Source organism: Heliconius melpomene, chromosome 14, assembly GCF_056956725.1.
Source record: "Heliconius melpomene rosina isolate 202511_hmr_F chromosome 14, ASM5695672v1, whole genome shotgun sequence".
NCBI classification, from domain to species: Eukaryota; Metazoa; Arthropoda; class Insecta; order Lepidoptera; family Nymphalidae; genus Heliconius; species Heliconius melpomene.
In genome coordinates this window covers 7169695-7191014 of record NC_140402.1, presented here as the reverse complement: position 1 = coordinate 7191014, position 21320 = coordinate 7169695, and the positions used below count along the sequence as shown (strand labels likewise).

The 21320-nt window shown below is 32.2% G+C and overlaps 2 protein-coding genes across 2 annotated transcripts; both read left to right on the top strand.

Annotated features, from left to right (window-relative positions):
• The first annotated feature begins 437 nt into the window (after window positions 1-437).
• Window positions 438-20696, top strand: Rab23 (RAS oncogene family member Rab23). The gene is made up of 6 exons (XM_085197455.1): window positions 438-670; window positions 14097-14297; window positions 14937-15099; window positions 18842-18921; window positions 19688-19857; window positions 20228-20696. Exons 2-6 carry the CDS (start codon window positions 14143-14145, stop codon window positions 20332-20334), a joined length of 675 nt encoding a protein of 224 aa, XP_085053581.1. The 5' UTR covers window positions 438-670; window positions 14097-14142; the 3' UTR covers window positions 20335-20696.
• Window positions 15338-16110, top strand: LOC146532215 (uncharacterized). Its single transcript, XM_085197457.1, has one exon. It carries the CDS (start codon window positions 15453-15455, stop codon window positions 15996-15998), a length of 546 nt encoding a protein of 181 aa, XP_085053583.1. The 5' UTR covers window positions 15338-15452; the 3' UTR covers window positions 15999-16110.
• Window positions 20697-21320: the final 624 nt, after the last annotated feature.

Below are 21320 nucleotides of genomic sequence, written 5' to 3'. Positions count from 1 at the left end.
TACTATTATAATATTATTGAATTATAGGTTTTATTCAATTGTTACAAAGAAATATTATAATAATTGAACAAAATCAATAATTTCATTCAAAAGATTCACAACCTTATAATTTTATTTAATATGTTAATATTTTTTTTCTAGTGAATCAAATTTTATATTATTTGATTTTTACTACGCGTAAAAAAACCTTTAAGACAAATGTATCTAAATATTTTACATTGTATAAATTAATTTCAATTTGTATATTATTATTTATACATTACAATTATTACGAAGCGAAATATACAATTATTCTTAACAAATAAATACAATAATAAATAAATATAACGCGCCTTCCAATCCAATATGTTACACGTTATACTTAAATCATGTAATAATTTGGAGTACAGGATAGACACAGGCGTACGATGAACTTTCCTTGAAAGCCTGCGCGTACGCAGCCTACCACACTTAGTACTAGTCTTCGTTAAATCACCGTCAGCGGCGAACGTATGAGAAGATATTTCAAATAACCAATGTAAATTTTAGTTTTACCGCGGTGCTACTATTTTCGAAGAAACTAACTTTTTGAAGTGCTAAGTGTAGGTGTTGTGAAGTTTTATATATATATAAATTGAGAAAAATAAATTGTGATACCTTTAATGTCGGAGTACTGCAGCTGGAGCTTAAAGTAAGTTTTCGAGCTTTCATATTAAGGTTATAATGTGCTTTAATGATAAATATATGATAATAATAAAATATTTTATTTTAGAAAGATAATAATAAACTTAAAAAACTAAGCTATAATAGCAGAAAAACAAATAGTATATATATTTATATGTGGTTATACAGCTATTTTTAGTATTTAAGTACTTCAAATACTTTATTGCCCAATTTAAAATAATCAAATTCAGCGTGACTACTAATTTTCCTGTTTTATTTTATTTGTTTCACGGTCTATCGTGAAATTGAATTAACCTTTTAATTACTAACTTCTTGAACTAAGATACGAGTCAAAACTTTAGGTAATTATTTCCAGTTGTATGTTTTTATACATATCATTTGTTTTTTCGTTACAAGGATAGAGACAATTAAATAAATATTTGAGGGCTTTTCGTTTTTTATATGAAATTTGAACTATAACTTTTTTTAACTCTTATGATTAAAAGATTTAACTTAACTTAAGAAATGTTAACTAAATGAACATAAATTACTCTAGCAATTTACCACACTCTATTCAATTAAGACATTAGGTTAATACTTGTGTCGTAATGCCATACTGCTCCAGTTATGCCAATCTCTACAAAAGCACAGTTTGTGATACGGCATTAAATTTAAGTTTTATACTTATGAAAGCCATGTTATTTTATTAACATTGAATATTTTATCCTACCGATAAAGCGTGTGATAATAAACGCAACAGGTTGTAAATTCGATTCCCGCACGAATGAACTCCAGGAAATGATATATTGAATATTTTCATTTCTTCGCTCTGGTGTAGAAACAAAAGCGCGGCGTAGAGTTGCGCCACTCAACACGCAATGCCTACAGAATTCGGTTAAAAGGAGAGGAGACGAGTGACTTATCTAAACTCCCTCTGCCTATTCCGCTACATGCGGGATACACAGTGAAGTAGAAAAAACAACTGACAAAGAAACAGATTTACAAAATATAAAATGACGCAAAACTATTAAATTGTAACTCGTAAAGCATTCGCATGGCGACCGAGATGTCGGTGTAAGGAATGTACATATAATAAGCGGCACCGGCAGGATCTACCTGCCGCACGCCGTTAATATAACATCGACATGGCAGAATATGAATTAAGCGGGGACACAGTTTACTCTCGTAAAGACTTGTTTTTGTGGATCGTGCAAAGAGAATTGAATTCTTCATTTAACTCATATCTATATACCTATATTTTTACTTTGCATGAATTCTTTTCTTAATATGCCATCGTCGAATGGATAATGACGTTAGCTATATGTATAGAACAAAATAAAATACTACCAGCTTACTAGTTGATGAATTGATTGTAGGAATGTTGTTTAATTTTACATAGAACATCAACCTATTTTCTAGATTAATTTACAAAATAATTAAAACTATGAAATATTAGACTAATTTTATAGTAATAAAAACGATTAGAAAAAGTAACCTATAAACTTTGTTTAAAAATATTTAAAGCTACCGAGTCGCTAACTGGCCATTAATAAAATAGTGTCGAAGGCCAGCATGCAGCTGCACGAATCAATTATTTTTTTTCTACGGCTGTTTTGTAATTAACAAGTAGATATTTAGTCGGAGCAAAACTGTAATTGGAGGTGCTTTCTCACTTATTAACTGAGACGTACACGTATTGCAGGAGTTTTTATTGCGATATATTCCATTATTCCGCCAGAGAAACACTAACATCGTGAGACACTAAACTCTTGTCGAACGCTATGATTGTTCGATTAAAAATTTAATTAATTCGACATAAACATGCAATTTTGTAGCGTTAGATAGATTATTTTTAAATTAAATATTTTTATTAATGTACAAAATATTTAATATTCTGTTTATTTATAAGAGCTCAATTTCGGGCTTGGTTTAGTTAAAAAAATGATCTCACATGAGTATTTTAATCAATGAAATTAAAATGAGTTATTGTTATTTAAATTATAATGGTATAAGTAGTAGAATATAGTAGACGAGAGAAAAATGTTACGGAAACAAACGGTTCATCTTATGTCGACCATTACATGGTCGTTAATTTTGATTATGAATTAAAAAATGTTTTAATATTTTAATATAAACATTTTGGAGCCATTGGGTTTATTTAGAGGCATTTTCTTATCAGTTTTATTTTTCTTAATAGAAACAAATAGAGAAAGTCGTCTTCCCAAAACAATTTTTTTTTGTAAAAATGATAAGTTGGTCTCTTTATTTCTTATCAAAGAGCCAAAATTAAATGAAAATATGAAATATCCTGAAAAATTGTTTTCGTTCTTTCACAAGATTAATTAAGAGAACACTCTGGAAACCATTAGGAACATTAAAATATTGAGCTTAAAAATAACATATAGAATTGCTATATTTTAAAATTTTATTACACAAAACAAATAAAAACACAATAAATGTGATATATTATAATAATTTTAGTGGTAACAAAATTTGTTAGTTCCCAGGTCGTTGTCCGTCGGTCACGGTTCACGCTTCACAGCGCGATATCTAACGCATCTTCTACTAAAATCACACACTACACTCATTGTCTTGTGCGGTTTCTTAAAAATATACAATGTTATATTTCATAGGAACAATAATTATAAATTACATTCGTATTTTTTATTTTTATTATTAGTACTTTTACTCTTATGGTTTTTTTATGTGAACATGTAAAACTTTTAGTGCTTACTTACTAATAAAAGCTTTTCGACAATTTGTTGCATCATTCGATAAAATAAATGTAATTCATTTTACAATAAAGTCATAAGATCTAAATTGTTATGTTAGGTACAAAAATTATAAAAAAATCTAAACATTTGAACTGTATAATAATGGCCGAGTTTTCGTTATTTAATAAAATAATGAAATCTTTTCATATAAGTACGCTTAAATATTTAATAATAAGTAGATAAAATTTTCATACTTATTAATAAACTATATTTACTAGTAATTATATTTAAATTACACTTGTTTGTAATTAAAAGTCTCTATTGTTATACTTATGTCAGAAAATCACAATGTTTTACTAAAGATGTTTCATTAAAAATGTAACGTAACAAATAATGACAGCTTATACTTGTACAGATTATATAAAAATTACGCAAAACAATAGAGAAACATAAAAGTTTGAGGAAGTAACATGAGATTATGTTATTAATAAATTAATTTTGGGAAATTATGTTACATCTTAAATTTTACATAACCTTAAAGTAATACCTAATAAAAAACACTTTTGTTTCTGGCTTTATATGTAACCGCAGGCCAAAGAGTTCGAAACGTTGATTTCAGAAATGTTATTATAAAAATATATTAAATAATTGTATTTAATAAAATATTTTATGTGTAGTTTTATCTACTTTAACATTAAAGTTTTAATTTTCTACCGTAATAATCTTCGCCACTATAAAATATTGAAGGAAAAAGAAAACAACATAAGCAGATAATAACTAACCTATATAAGCTTCATGCTTTATCCCTAGTGGAATAGCCAGAGAGGTCTCTGCATACCTCTTTCGCCTCGTCTACTGTTATCAACCTGTTCATAAAGCTCTTATTATTTACGTCACTTCCCAGCAGCAGCGTAGATATTGTCTTTGCAAGTCAAGTTCAACCAAATTCTCACCCTGCCTTTCTTACTATTCTTCCTTTATATATCTTTTTTTCTATTCTTTCATATTCATTCGCTCGATGTGCCCAAACTAAAGAAAAAAGAAATTGGAATAATTTAATAAAACTTGAATTTCTATGAAAACGAAGAATTCGAAGTCAACAATAACTTTCTATGAAAGGAGGTTGCGAACCGGTTAAGCTAATAGTGACTTTACAAAGTTATAGCTTTCATACAATGAACCAAATACAAATAGATGTGTCTCCAAATTTAGTCAATTTCTATGCAAATCTAAAATGTCAGCAGTTTTGTTTACTCGTATTTTCCAACATACTCGTACATACATTAGACATCAACGCGCGCGGAATGCTAATGCCTTCCGTAACAATTTGAGTTATTCAAGTAGCAACCGTTTGAATTTGTGATGCATAGATTATGTGTATTTCAAAAATATTTGTTTAAGATACTTCTGATGTAGTAACTGTTATTGATATAAAAAAACATATTTAATTAAAGAAATGCCTGTCTGTTGCTCATGTTTATTATTTACCGTATCTACGTATAGTGTTTTTTTATATGTGACGTCATTATTATGTGGTGATTGTGGGTTCGATTCTCTGCAAGGTGAATTGACTTGTCTGCGTTTTTACAGAATCCGTCCATGTATTTTTCCATGATAGCACCATAAGCAAAGATTAAAGCTTACGTACATGTATAAATATTAGTACTCACTAATTTCACACATACTGTATATCTGTTAAAATTATTTTTAAAATATTTATTTATAAGTTTCAATTATATAAAATAAAGGAGGGATTATAGTTGCCTACCTTGCAAAAGCACGTATCTAAGTATTTTAACAAACTGAGCATAAAAAAGGACAAGGAAGAACCAAGCAGATGCGTCGAGCACCTGTCGACCTGCGCTTAAAGCTTGTTTACTTTTCCTTTTTTTAGCTTAATACTTTAAATACAAAGAGCCTAGTGACAATTTGTAACTAGGCTCTCCGATTTATAAGGGTACTGATAATTATTGAAATACTCGTATTTCTGCTTCTCAAGTCTCTACGAATAGTTTGGAGAAAACTAAGCATCGAGTATTTATTAAGTGGTGGAACCCATGAGTGCGCTGTGCGCTTTATATTACCAGAAATGAAAGGAATATATGGCAAAGGCCCAATGAGACATCGAATCCAGAACTTCAGTTAGACGCTCTGGCACTGCGCCACGATAGCCTCAGAACTTTTTACGTTTCTCTTATTTTATTTTCTGTCATCGAGGATAAATGAAAGTAGTTCTATAATTTTTTTAGTACTTCGTTTACCTCATTTGATCACGTGACGACCACGTCGTTGGCGGTCCTAGTTATATAAAATTACCAGCTTTAATACCTGCAGCTTCGCCTTCGTGGTTAAATGAAAATAACCTTAATAACCTAGTTTTGTCCTCACACAATCCAAATTTAGTAAGTTACATTGAAATCAATAGTGCGCTGTATGATATCCCATAGCCTTTCCATATAGTACAAAATAGAATATTTAACAGAACACTAATTAAAATATCTTATACATATTTTTTGAATAATAAAAAACGCCATAATTATTATTTTTCACTGGCTTTTGTCAAACTCCCACCTTTCCTTTCAATCGGTTCATAAATATTTTTTTATTGAAAACTGTTTTATTGAATTAGGGAACTTTAGGTATTATTGTTATTACATCACGAAAGTAATTCATATTAATAATCGTGAATAGATGATGATCGTGTACAAGCGGGCGAAGCCACGCGCGGCTCGTAATATACGGCCTTATCGATTATTTAAAGCTATAAAACGACATTTAGTAAGCGTTACACGAGTATCGACTGTTGTACTATACCAGCATCAATAAAATCCTATTTAGCACGTTAATTACCTTCAATTACTTAGTTTAAAAATACTCGGATCTTGCGTAGCCGGCACGCGAACCTCCATATTTTCCACAGATTGCCTTTTAAAAATAGTAAAAGTTACTTTCACTCTTTATGACACACTTGTAGAGTTTAATCGATTTCAACATACAAATATTAAACGAAAGTTTATACTATTCAAATTATTTTATATTCTGTTGCCACATGTTATGTTTCACGCCAATTTTACAGTTTCTATTTTATGTATTATTGCAATAATAATTTATTAATATTTGTTAGCTAATTATTTTATTAAATTAAACTTTATTAATTTGTTTCAAATAGGCTTGTAGGCACGGTGTAGGCTTGTGTGCATCGTATGAAATGTTTTTCGCTTGTGTGCCCCAGGCTTCCCAGAGACGTCACCAGGACGTAAAAATGTCGGCCAAAATTTTTGCAGACCATACTTTAAAAAATAACCAGCACCTAAAAGTATGGTTTACAAAAAACGAAAGCAAATGCCATTTTGTATTGTTAGTTAAAAAAAATGCTAGTTACCAAAAAAATCGATGTCAAAAAGAATTTTCACGGTATATATATCTATGGATATGTAGGAATGTAAGGAATATTAATTTTATATAGTCTTATAGACAATTAAATGTTATATAGTCTTCACGAGAAATCCAATTTATCAATTGAGCAGAATTCAAAATATCCACTCTACCGTTGTGTTATGATTAAACTAATTAACGTAAAGATTTATTTCGTGCAATGACTTTTTATTCAATGAATGTTCTAGAATTTAATAAGCTTTCATAAAAAAAAATAAAATGCTGCTAAAATATTATAAGATTATGAATAATTTTAGACCATTAGCATTAAGAAAACTAAATACACGTAGAATGGTTGATATACTTTATTATAATAGCCTTACATAAATATCGACTAATATTCATAAAAGAGAAATAACCGCGTTGGTACACACGGGTCCATTCAGTCTGTGCTAACTGTACAGCAAATAAAACAACGGCTCTAAGAAACTGTACAATATATGTATATAATATATTTAACATTTTATTTATTTACTAATTCCCACATAGCAAAACGTAATATTGTAGATTTATATGTTTAACTTGGACTAAGATCAAGAGCGCCGTCTTTTCTTAATTAGACATAAAGTAGAGAGCGGAAGTGTCTGAATGTTCTTCATTCGGTGTGTCGCAACACTAGGTTCCTAGATTCCCTCTGCCTATTCTACTATGTGCAGGATATAGGGTGAAGCTCATAATTAGAAGTAAGCAATATAGATATTTTTGATATCATAATATAGACTAATACTAGTATATAAGAAAGTATAAGTATAATGTGTCATACATTTATAATCAAGTAGTAGTAAAATTATATACTTTTATTATTATAACTTTTTATTAGAAAAATATAATAAAGCAAACATAAAAAATAATCAATTCCCATGATAAATATTGCATATACATGAAGTCTGTTGCGATATAATAATGTTTTTGCCTAACAGTAGCTGACGACCAGCCCTAAGGTTGTTTACGTGATTAACATTTCTTTGCTTCGTGTAGGGCTATCTGACGGCAGGGCAATCACCCCAAGCAAGGACGCGCCATTCATAAACTGAACGCATGTTACAATCAATATACATTCTATGCATTTAATTTTGTATCTGTTAAAGTGTCAAATATGCTTAAATAAATCTTTAAATGTCATTTATTTTAATATTTGCAAAAATTTAGAAAATTTAACGTTAGATTCTAATAAATTTTGAAGTTAGTGTTAGGTAACTTCTCTACTTCTCTACATTCTATTTAATTTTCAAGATATTGCATATTTGAGGGCGAAAAGAATTAAATAATTTAAATATAAATATAATCATCTCCGAGTGGGATCGAACCCACAACAATCGAGTTTACATTCAGAAATAGTCCACGGCCATTAGTCCAAGAAAACTTCATTTTAGTTATATAATATACCGTAACGTTATATTATTTATAATTTATTAAAATAAATTAAAAACTACACGAAGGCTAATTTGTGAATGAACAATTTAGTTTACTTGGAATTAGGACCGTTATACATTGTAAGCGCAACCTAATGAGTTTAAAAGACAATGAAAGCGATCGCAGCCTGATGCACGAGAATATGCGCATTCCGTTAGCAAGGTGAGTGACCATCCGTCACTGACGTCTTAATTATGTCTGGTTGTATTGAAATATTTACAATTTAGTTCTAAGATTATGCTAAGTTGGTGTTGATTGGGTTCTATTCCCACATGAGGAAATTAAATATTTAATATTTACACGCAATGCACAACGGAAATTTAATTTTAAGACTAAGTTCCTAGGCTCCCTTCGCCTACCCTGCAAATGTGCAAAAAGAAGAAAAAAAAATTATTGCTAATCTTTTTTACAATAAATATACAAACTAAATCTTAGTTTCATATTTTATTTTACTTATATAATAAAATGTATACTTTTATCTAATAGTACATAATACAGTAAGATATAAAGTAAGTAAGTTATTGATATTAATTTAAAATTTCTTCTAAACACCATAAAATACTTGTAAATTTGTTCGTAAACTGACGCTACCATTGCTTGCAAGCTAATTGAGGATGCTGCGAAGCGCTTCCGCCGTCTCGTATGATTTATGCGCGAAAGTTAGCGGCTCACTTTGATTGACAGTTAATCACTTCTTACGTAAAAGCATGAAAATTAAAAAAAATAATGGCACTGACCATCAAATATACACACATCTATGCTGTGAATAATAATTATGTAAGTAACAAATAAATAATTTACGATATAGATAAACTAATAAAGAATAGAAGATATATGTATATATAATGTTATATAAATTTTATTTTTGCATATAATTAATAAGATATCGTGTTTCCCGATGCAGATTATAGCCCAAACATAAGAAATATTTATCTAGTATTGCTTAATTTTATTGAATATTTAAAATATATATGTAAACATTTTTAATAATATTATTTGGTTTCAAAATGTCATAACTGATGTATCATTCGATCCGGAGTTATTCCGCTTGATTAAGTTACGGTCGTGTTCTTTTTTGCGTCTGGCTTATTGTGACAGGTGTTGAGTGTTGACACTTGACACTATTATTATATTTAAATTTAGAGTTTGCATACACTTGACAAGCATACAGGTCTAATAATATAAAAAAAACATACAAAATATTTAGTCAATAAAATATATTATTAAATAAATATTTTATTAAATGAAATATTATGACATATCATCAATAAAATTATATTAACATTTGAAATTCATAATAAAAATGTTTCAAGCTATAAACTTATAAAGATCGAAATAATCTTTCTTAACTACATCACTAACGGATGCACATTCTTATACTATATTAATTATGATATATTTATATCACAAATATATTCATAACTTACAAGTGTGTGAAATAGCAGTCATCCATTAAGCGGTAACACTCAGACATCCTGTTGTACAGCTAACAGTATCGGTAATTCGATTTCAATTTCTCGACCACAATGTGGACGAGTCGGTATCGGTTTACGGTCACCGAGTCGATGCAAATATCGAACATCTACATATATAAAAGCTATAAAATTATACGTTCATTGCTGTCTGTTGCAATACAAGTGTATTTTTTTCTTGTAATATTTTTACTGTTTTTTTATTCACACGGTGGTATTTAACGATGTCTTTTAAATATTTATCAGCTTCGAAATATTTAGCAGGATCGTACCCACAACCAGTCGCGTTTACAAGTAACACTTTGTGCCCCTACGCCACGACTGGCCCCAACATCGACACTTTTGCATATATAATAGCTATAAAGTTGTATGTTCATTGCTGTCTGTTGCAATGCAAATGTTTCTTTTTACTTGTAATATTTTTATGTTTATTTTTCTTCTTATGGTGGTACTTAAGGTGTTTTTTTAAATATTTATGTGGTATGGAATCTTTAAACAGCTTTAAATTTATTTTCACATACGTAGATACTTATGTAATGCTTTGCTGATGTTCGTATGAGCTTTGGAGTTTTATTTAAGAAAGTGTATGTTGAATTCCGTTTCAATTCGGACGAAAAGCTAATTAAAGAAGGCTTATGAGGGATTAAAAGTATCGTATTAGTAGTAACGACAATTATCGTTTGCTAGATTAAACAACTAAGATTTTAAATTTCATTTTTTTGACCTTCACGCTGTATCCCGCACACAGCAGGGTAGTTAGAGTAGTAGGGGATCTAGAGTTAAGACACTTCGTTGCCCATTTCAAACCGAATTCTGGAAGCATAGCGCGTTGACTGACGGAACACCAGAGCGAAGATATGAAAATATTAAATATTTCATTTCCGTGAGTGGGAATCGAACCCACAACCCGTCGCGTTTACAGTCACATGCTTATGGGCTGCGCCACGACTGGCCCCAAAGTCTATAAATACTAAGTTAATAAATTTTAAATTAAAACCGAATACAACCGCGTGATAAAGTGCAGTAAATATAAATTATAAATATAATAGCGTATACCGTGTAACTCAACACTACACCTACTTAGTCGTGATTTAACTTTTAAATCGCTTCGCGTGATTGATTTCAACGATTCATATATTTTGCGCAAGTAGTTCATCTTATGGGTTTTTTTTATTTATTTGTTATGTTGCATCTACTTCTTGCTTTTATTTACATTTTATCTGGAACATGATCCAATTTAATATTAACACTATGCATTCAAACGGTATTCATAATTATTTACTATTCTATAGTAAAAAAATAAATAAATGATAGTTCTAACTGTAATTATTGTAGACATTATTAATGTTTCGAATGGAACTATTTTATTGGGAACGGAGTTATTTCGGCCCTCCTTGCTATTGTGTCGTTAAAACCATTAAATGAATAACAAAAATATGTTCGTGAGTTATTGGTAAAAAACATCATGAACAAATAAAGGCAGAATGGCCAGTATTACTTTACGTAAATAAAAAAAAATAACAGCCAAATATAAAATATTCATTCCATTTTTAAAATATTATATTATATTTTGAATCCACAAGTTGTATTAGAATCTAATAATATACTTTCACTAAAACATAAATAACCGTAAACATGTTTACGAGTGAATCGATCGTAAATCGCACCTATCCCAAGAAAGATGAGAATTTTATTATAAATTATTCATAATAATATTATAGAACTTTATCTTAAATCTAAAGCCATAATATTACACGTATTAAATTATTATTATATACTACATATATTTATGGTTTTGCTAGCTAACTTTCACGAATTGATAAATATAATATTTTGTCTTTTTTAGCTTCATACTGTATCCATAACAAAACATGGTTGGCTGAGGGAACCTAGGAACCTATGAAGACACTCCGTTCCCATTAATACACTTCTATACTCCACTTTCCAACAAATTCTGTAGGCATTGCTTGTTGTGTGGCGGAACTCGTTAACAGACCAAGAAAATGAACGACCACGACAACCTCAAATAAAATGTTTGATGTATAATTTTCTATAGATGTCTTCTATTCTTATATTATTATATACTCTACGACCTCTATTTCCCGTTTTAAGTAGGAATGTGAAAAAATATATCATAAAATTCCAAATGAAAACAACTAAACCTTAGACAACAACAATAATAATTAATGTAATTTTGAAGTAGGTACATTTTTGCATGTACTGTTTAAACAATCATGTGGTCATTCTGTTTATCATGCTGTAGTGGATTTTGGTCACTCCTCTGCATAAATAATCGAGGTGACCTCCCTTACTTTAACGAATGATTGAGTACCTACGTAACCTACAAATAAGCACAAAGTACTACTATATACGAGGCCGTAGTGGCGCAGCGGCGCAAGGGTGTGTATCGTGACGGTAGTGGGTTCGATCCCCACTCGAGGAAGTGAAATATTTATTTACGTTGAGTTGAGTTGAGTTTTGCCACTCAACACGCAATGCCTCCAGAACTAGGCAGAAAGTGGGGAACGGAGTAATTTAACACTAGGTTCCCTCTGCCTACCCTGTTTTGTGAGGGATACAGATACTTGTGATACAAAACATTGGCTTAACAATTCTTGCTTGTATAAGCTTATGACTCAGACAATTTAATTGCAGGCACTTTACATATTATTATTTATTCGTTTCACTTTAAGATCTTCCATTGAAATGTTTCGCCGAATCATCGTATTTTACAAAAGCTCTGGTCGCGTGGGATGCTAAATTGATGTAGCAAAAATTTCTCACATTTACGTGTTATATTAATTGAACTAGGTTTCTATTTTTTCTTACCAATTTGAACATTTTCCCTCTTAGAATGTTTCTTTGCCAAACAACAACTTTTTATATTTAAAAATATAAAAAAGTTTGGAAAAGAGATTGTAGACATTCTCTTTTTAGCACAGCTTTGGATGTACTGTAATTTTTATCAAGCAAAGAGATTTCCCTACCGAGACACCACGGATCACCTGTTTAAAGGTCGAAAAACATGTCAATATGAAACAAAAGCGAACGTCTTTGACCTTTCACAGAGACAATTAGCTCTACCGTTCTATTAGGTATAAAATATAAACAAAGGAATTACGTTAGTACATCTTGACATAATGAGATGGCCAGTCGAGGCACTGGGGCCCGAAATGTGCCTGTAAACCCGACTGGTTGTGGGTTTGATCTCCACTCGAGTGAAAGAAATATTTATTTAAAATTTATATTTTCTTCGCTCTGGTATCGAGGCAAAGCGCCGCGTTGAGTTCCACCGCCTCCAGAAATTCGGGAACGGAGTGTCTAAACACTAGAGTCCCTCTGCCTACCCTGCTGCGTACGGGATACAGCGTGAAGCTGATTTAATTTTAATTTTGACATAATAAACGTGGCCATCACGTCGCATGACGCTGTGGATTCCACCAGAGAAACGCGCGCGAAAGTAAAATCGTTGAAAAGATTCCTTCCGCTTCGTATCTACCAATATTTTTTACAATTTCTTTAATTTATCTAATTTTAGTTGTTATTTATTATAATTACAATTATTATTTATTGCAACAATCAGCGTTAAGTTTATTTTCAAAATATAAGATAATAAAAACGTAAGAAAAACTAATTGAATTTTTAATCTGTGACAGGTTTTATGAGCTTTTTTAATTTGATTACTTTCCGTCTTGTGCTTTTATGTTCTTAAACAATAAATAATATTTTAATCACATATTTTTCACAATTGTTAATAAATAAAAATGGACCCCAGCTGTGGCTCGGGGGGTAATAAAAGTATAAATATATATATTTTTTAATTTTGACAAATCGAATTAGTTTTACTAAAAATATGTTGGCACGCTCGAAACGCCATATATCAAGAATTCAATTCAATTCAAAAATATGTTATCCATTAATATTCCACTTTATTCCTTCAATAAAAGCGCTCATTTTATTTGTTTTTTTGCAAAATAATACTAAAAATTAAACATTTACTCAAAAGACATATCTAAATCAGGGCAACGCGACTAACTCAATGATCGAAACAGGTGCACAAAAAACAGGTTCTAAGATCGTATGAACAAACAACTGCTTGCCGTCTCTAAATAAATTTGTAAGCGTGGAAACGCTTAGCTCGCTTCTATTACAGACTTAATGGGGCATTATTTATGCTTTTATGTGTTTTACTTGAGGCTACCTTTTTTGTATACCTGTCGTATTTTTTTTTTCAGCTTATAGCTGTATCCCGCCTGTAGCGAGGTAGGCAGAGGGTTAAAGTAAAGCACAAGTCAGACCATGTACGAAGTACTGCTCTCGTTTATAGGATAGCTCTGTCAAGTACCAATTACAGACTTTGAAGTCAAAATATATAAAGAAAACATAAAAATTACTTAAACATTATGTTATTTACTTTCAGATTGTAATTTATCACTAATGTGCGGTGAAACGCGTGTACGGCGAGGATGCGCGAGGAGGAGCTGGAGGTGGCGCTCAAGGTGGTGATTGTAGGGGACGGCGGCGTCGGCAAGTCCAGCATGATACAGCGCTACTGCCGCGGCACCTTCACTAGGGACTACAAGAAAACTATAGGAGTTGACTTTTTGGAAAGACAAATCGAGTAAGTTTTTTTTGTTTCAGATTTTATCTTTAGCGTGATAGCCAAAGAGAAGAGAATGAGAAGGCCTAATGCTACGGTCTCTACATGTCTCTTTCGTCTTGTCCAATATCATCAACCTACAACCTTATTACATGCCATTAATTTGAATTTATTTAAAATCATTATTTTGTAATAGTTATTAGTTTATCTGGATATTATCTTTTTTGTTAAGAAACATAAATTTACCAAAAATCTTAATTGTCTTTTGTATTTTTTAATAATTTTATAACAATTTCACATATTTTTCGCCTAATTCTAAAGTATCACCTTTAACTAAATTCCTTAGAAAGGTTAGATTTATAGCGAGTGTACTTTCATTATATTCCTTAAGAGGCAAACGAAGAGGAATGCGACAGTGTACTGCGTACCCCACATTCCAATTCACTTTTTATAACTGTGCTATTTCATGGCAGTGCCTAACGAGACAAGAATCTGTATGTACTTAGTATATTTTATTTTTAATTATATAATATTTATTGATTTACTTTTTGCTTATTGAAATAAGTGGGTAAAAATATAGAGAACAATTAAAAAATCATAAAAATAAAGCTGATAAAAATATATATATATATATATATATTATATTTCTATGTTACCCAGGATCGATGGAGAAGAAGTCCGGTTAATGCTTTGGGACACAGCGGGGCAGGAGGAATTCGACGCGATCACCAAAGCCTACTACCGAGGAGCGCACGCGTGCGTCCTGGCCTTCTCTACCACGGATAGAGATTCTTTCTTAGCGCTACACTCGTGGAAACTAAAGGTAATGATTTTTTTTATTATAGGGTTTAGTAAAATATGGTTAATGATTATTTCATTACCTTTAAGTGTTAATAAATAAGCAATCTCAGGTAATAATTTTATAGTATTCTTAGGCATATTTTTAATTATCTGTGCGCCAAAACAAAAATTAATTACTAGTTTATTCATATAAAGCAATTTGATAAGGAACAAAAGATAAACTATGTCGCGACCCACGCCACTTTCCGCTACAATACGCCTAATCTAAACATACGATACCAGTACATACTAACATCCCATCACAACATACTCTTATATTCGCTCTGGTGCATCGTGCAAAATATTAAATATACAGAAGTACAAATATATTACAAGATGTCGCGGTGGTTTTGCAAGTTTTTTGCATTATTTGCCATAATTTCAACCGGCGTGACCTGCTCGAATGTGAGGAACGAGGAACAGTGCCTCAACTACTACAGAACCGGCGACGGGTTCGACATAAACCAGTTAATTGGAAATTGGTACGCCGTATACTATTGGCCGCCGATACAAAGACGACGCGACAGCTGCGAGAGCATTCAGTTTCAGAAAATAAATCGATTTGAACTCGATTGTCATAAGGATGTGGTCTTTGGTGATACGCTGCTCAAGTCGAGTTATGTAAACAATGCCGGAAAACAAAAGGTAGTTTATTATTATGGATCGGAGGAAGTGAAGAATCAGATTCGTTCGTGCGATAAAGTTTCCAAGTATATTTTTATCGATATTGACGATGGATATGTTATGGGCATCAACTGCTCGGCGGCGGGTCGTGGAGTGCTGCTTGCGAGGAATTTGACGTCATCAGCGGAAGTCCAGTCTGTTGTTGATGATATAGAAATAATGACTGGTCGACAGGGGAGTCCAGATTGTCCTCTCTAAAATTTAAGTTACAACTAAGATTATGTGGAGTTTATTATTCAAGTTTTATATATTGGTCTTTTTAGATATTAGGTGGTGTTTAAAAACTGATATTAAAAAATATATATAAAACATTTTTTTTTTAATTTTCCTGATCTTTATTTTAAAATAAATCGCTAATTAAATCGATTTTGTGCATGTTACGTTTGTCAGGCTTATTAAAATCATAAAAGGAAGATTCATTTCAAATTCGAGGATGTTATTGTAACTCTTCTTCTTCTTCTTCTTCCTGGCATTAATCCCGGCTGTTACCAGGGTCTGCCTTCCTACTTAACCTACTCCACTTTGCACGATCTTTTGCGTCCTCGGTGGTTAGACCATTGGCTCTCATGTCCTGCATCACGACATCCAACCAGCGCTTCCTTGGGCGTCCGGGAGGTCGCGCCCCAGGAACTAGTATAGCAAGGCACTTGCGTCCGACATAGTTCTTAGGCCGGCGCGTAACGTGGGCAAACCATCTCAAGCGACGCTCTTGGAGCTTATCCGCTACGTCACGGACCCCAAGACTACCTCGAATGAATGTGTTGCGTATGCGGTCAGACCGCGTTACGCCGCACATCCACCTCAGCATCTTCATTTCCGTGACGTGAAGCTCCAGAGTGTGCCGAGATAGTGCTGGCCAACATTCGCTGCCGTATAAAAGAACCGGTCGGACGATGCTCTTGTATATCAGCCCCTTGAGCTTTGGCGGTATTCTGCGGTCGCAGACCACACCAGTGACCTCCCGCCATTTGGCCCAGGCAGCGCTTATCCGGCCATGGACATCGTGGTCGATGCCTCCAGACTCGTGCATAACGGATCCAAGATACCTGAACTTCTCCGACTTAACGGCTGGCTCAGGACCTATAAGGATGGTGCTCGAGTCCCGGCTCCCGCAGGCCATGTACTCTGTCTTCGACACATTTAGTTTAAGACCGCCGTTCTCAAGCGTACCCTTCCAGAGGTTCACTTTACGCTCCAGCGTCAGTCGGTTCTCGGCAATGAGTGCTATGTCGTCGGCATACATCATCAGCCATGGAGGATGGTCCTGGATGTGAGCCGAGACAGTATCGAGCACTACATTGAATAAGAACGGACTAAGAGCCGAGCCCTGGTGAACCCCCACTGTAATCGGGAAGAGTCTAGTGTCGCCAACAGCAGTCCTAACCATAGAAGTGGAATCGTGGTACATGCCCCTGATAATCTCAATATAGGCCTCAGGGATCCCTTTGGATCGCAATGCCCACCAGATACACTGACGAGGCACACAGTCAAAGGCCTTCTGCAGATCTAAAAAGGCCACGTGCAGAGCTCTCCTTTTTTCCCTGTATGCCTCCATCAAAGTTCTGAGGGCGAAAATGGCGTCCATGGTGCCCGATCCTGGCTGAAATCCATATTGAGACTCAGAGACAGTACATCTCGGCGGAGCCTGAGGTCGATCATGCGCTCGAAGAGCTTCATGGTATGACTCATAAGCTTAATGCCCCTATAACTACCACAATCTTGAACACTGCCCCTTCCCTTGTAAATAGGGGTAATAAAGCTAAGCCGCCACTGATGCGGCATCTTACCAGTTTCAAGATATGGTTAAAAAGGTCAGTAAGCATGAGCACACCAAGAGAGCCCAACGATTTCCACGCTTCGATCGGAATGTCGTCAGGTCCCACCGCTTTTCCGTTCTTCATGCGTCGAAGGCAATTACGTGTTTCGTCAAGGGTTATTGGGGCAATAAGTCCGAGGTTAGGCGGTGGGTCGTGATGAAAACTGCATGGGTGCTGAGTATTCAGCAACTCCTGGAAGTAGCTATTGGAAGTGTTATTGTAACTAGAAGTAGTAAAGGTGAAAATCCACAGTGTTCGAAGTTTTTGTTGCAAAAATTTACACAAATTCTGGTTGTAGGTACCGGTTATTTTTATTACGATTACGATAAAAATCAACAAAGCTTTATTATATTACTTACTTTATGTTTTTTTTATTCGAATAAATTAAAACCTAGGGATACTTATTATAAATAAGTTTTAGTACATTAGTGGATTTCAAAAACTTTATTCTCAATTTGAGTAATGTAAAAATATAAAAAAAAATATAATAATCGTTACTATTACAACATGACTCTATATATTAGGACAATTTTATTTCTAATTTTACTTCCAATTTCGATATATATTAATATTTGAAAGTCTTACCTAACATTTTTTATAACAAGATATAACATAAAGTTTTACAAAATTGTTTTTTATTGCAATAGGTACCAGTTTTACAAGTTATAAAATTATTTATTTAGCGACATACAAGAGAATGACACAACGCAGCGTTTTTTATATTTAGGTACTAAACATTCAAATGAATTATTATATTAAAATGGCGAGGCCAATTTAGGAATAACTAAGTAAATAAGGTATAATTATGTATAAAGTAATAAAAATGTTTCGAATCCATGAAAAGTAAAGAAACCCAAATCTACCTTAAAATTTGGCCTTTATATTTAGATTATCTCTGACTACAAAACTATATGCAAGAATATAAACCTAAAAAGGAATATGTAAAATGTATAGGTACGATATATTGGTCTACTTAAAATTTAATTTTATTTATGTAGAAATATGTTTCTTAATATAATTAGAGTTTAATTAACATATTCAACTGGATTAAGTTTGTAAAACTATACATACTTAGTAATAAAATTATTATTATAGCTTAAAAAGACACTTTTCATTTCAATCTCTTACCACGTTTCTTAGTAGGTACGTGGTACCTTAATTATTTCTAATGAAACTTTTATATATAAAATAGGTAAAAGTAATTGTTAATTTCATTATTTTCAGGTAGAAAATGAATGTGGGGAGATTCCAACGATTATCGTTCAGAATAAAATTGACCTCATGGATCAATGCGTGGTCGGGCCGTAAGTGCAGTTGGTTCTTGAAATTATATTTAATGATTTGCAATTTTAAAATTTGATTTATCTCGAACAAATACAGCCAACAGTCATTAGTTTTGGCACACATCCAATTATTGTACACGAAATTTGCCAGTCAGTAGTGTTTTATACAAAATTGTATCTTATTTTTATGTCAAAGTCTAGCATTCATCTAAATTATTATTAACACTTTCGAAATTTTATGAAATGAATAAAAAATTATATGATCGTTCTAATGGAAATGTCTGGACAAAAGAGTTCAAGTCTTCTTATATTTTAAGCTCAGCTTTTTTTTATAACTTTCAATTTGTTATTCAATTATAAAGATAAAAATGGCAGTTTCTTTTAAGAAATTCTTATACTGAAAATACTTAGTTACATTACAAAATAATTTGTTTTATTGTATAGTCAAGTAACAAATGGTAAAAATATAAGAAATAGCTCATTTGCAGCGTTAAGTTTTGCTCTTCTTCTTCTTCTGTGTCGTTTCACTCTTGACAGAGCGGTCGTGGTCGTCCTTTTTAAAGGTTGGTGGTGCGCCACCAGTCTAGTCCGTAGCCATTGAGTTTTCATCCAAAAATGGATTATCCTTGAAAAAGCTTCATCTGAGTCTTAACACTACGTTCCATTTGCCTACCCTGCTACAGGAGGGAGAAAGCGTGAAATCGATTTGATATAAAAGGTTATCTATTTAACAAGACCCCGATCAACATCCTTTGATATCAAAACAAATGAATCAATTTTATCCCAGGGATGAAGCAGAGCTAGTGGCGCGAGCTCTCGGCTGCCGGCTCATGCGGGCGTCGGTGAAGGAGGACGTCAACGTGGGGGCAGTGTTCCGCGCACTGGCAGCCCGGTGTCTGGCGGACATGCGTCGAGAACATTCCACTGAGGCCCAGCCTTGCCAAGCCCCGGTTATTGGTTGGTGTTTAATAGTCTATACGATTTTTTACTTTTTTTAGAAAAAATGTAAAAAAACCGTAGCAAGAAAGCACTTGGACCGCTACTACCTGTTTTATAAAAATATATTTTTTAACATGTTAAAAAATATATTTTCGAATCAAAGAATGACGGTAGTTGGAGGGTTTCAAGCATTTTATATTTTAAATGTTCCGGAATTTAAAGGAGAAAAGCATACACAATTGTAATTCTTGTTGTTTGTTATTCATAGAGTATAATTTCTCTGTTCAAAGTCTCTATATAGAGTCATTATATAATAATTATTATGTATACCTACTTTGAGAGTAGGTAATAACGCTTTATACATAATATATATTCTTTTCTATTTTAGGCACATTTACAAATCACAACACAAACGGCACAATCCTGCTGCGACCAACCAAGCACCGGTCCGGCGGCAAAAAGAAGAACGTGCTGAGGAGTGCTTGTAGGATATAGTAAAATTATAAATAGATTATAAAAAAAATACTGTTATCTAATTTTTTTTAATCTAATTATAATTTGGATTTTTATAATTGTGTAAAAATTAAAATAACGTTTTAAAAACTGTGCAGTGTCATTATATATTTTTTTTCGATATTGATTACAATGTTGGTATTACGCAGTCAATAAAAGGTGCTTCGTTTTTAAGTGTACATACGTAGTTACGTATATATAGATAATTTTTATGTAAAATATATATGATTTTGTACTAATTGATACTTAAAATACTAAATTTGTTTGATATTAATTCATATTTGGACTTAAAAAAAGCAAGAAGTTCATAATGACTACAGGTTTACAATAAACAAAGAGGTTGTAAATATTTTTAAATAAAAATTATTGTATTAAATTGTTGTATTTTTATTTTATTTAAAAAATATACGCAATCTATATTTCTATACTAACAAAATAATATTATAAAGCTGAAGAGATTGTTAGGTTGAATGCACTAACCTCAGGCACTACTGTTTCAAATTGAAAAAAAAAATGTGTTGGATAGTTTATATATAGAATTACTATTTTTATTATTATAGCGTTTTACGATAAGCTGATGGAATATTGGCCATTACACTGGCACTCGTAAAAGCTAGTATAATATATTATATTGCTGAAACCAAAATTACTGTACAATACCTATCAAGGTAGTTCTGGTTTTCTTATTAAGGAGCAGTTAAAGTATTATAAAAAAAATTACATGAATTTAAATAAAGAAATAAGAAAAACGAAACTACATTATGTTAAATTCTTATATTGGAAGCTAAATAATAATCATATAACAGTGCTACCCATGTAACAATTCTGAAAAATACAGTTAGGTGATTTCTTTTTAATACAATAATTACAGCCAATTTAACTATCAAGGATATGCATGCACGTGTTAACCAAAGTGGTTTTCGTATACCAAGTATCTTATAAAAACTGATAATTTTCGCCAGATGTTG

What these genes read in the sequence shown, in the direction of transcription:
- Rab23 (XM_085197455.1), top strand. Translation starts at nt 14,143, where the DNA reads ATGCGCGAGGAGGAGCTGGAGGTGGCGCTCAAGGTGGTGATTGTAGGG. An exon ending in GATCAATGCGTGGTCGGGCC is followed by an intron (nt 18,922 to 19,687) that starts GTAAGTGCAGTT and finishes ATTTTATCCCAG; the next exon opens with GGATGAAGCAGAGCTAGTGG. An exon ending in TTGCCAAGCCCCGGTTATTG is followed by an intron (nt 19,858 to 20,227) that starts GTTGGTGTTTAA and finishes TTTCTATTTTAG; the next exon opens with GCACATTTACAAATCACAAC.
- LOC146532215 (XM_085197457.1), top strand. Translation starts at nt 15,453, where the DNA reads ATGTCGCGGTGGTTTTGCAAGTTTTTTGCATTATTTGCCATAATTTCA.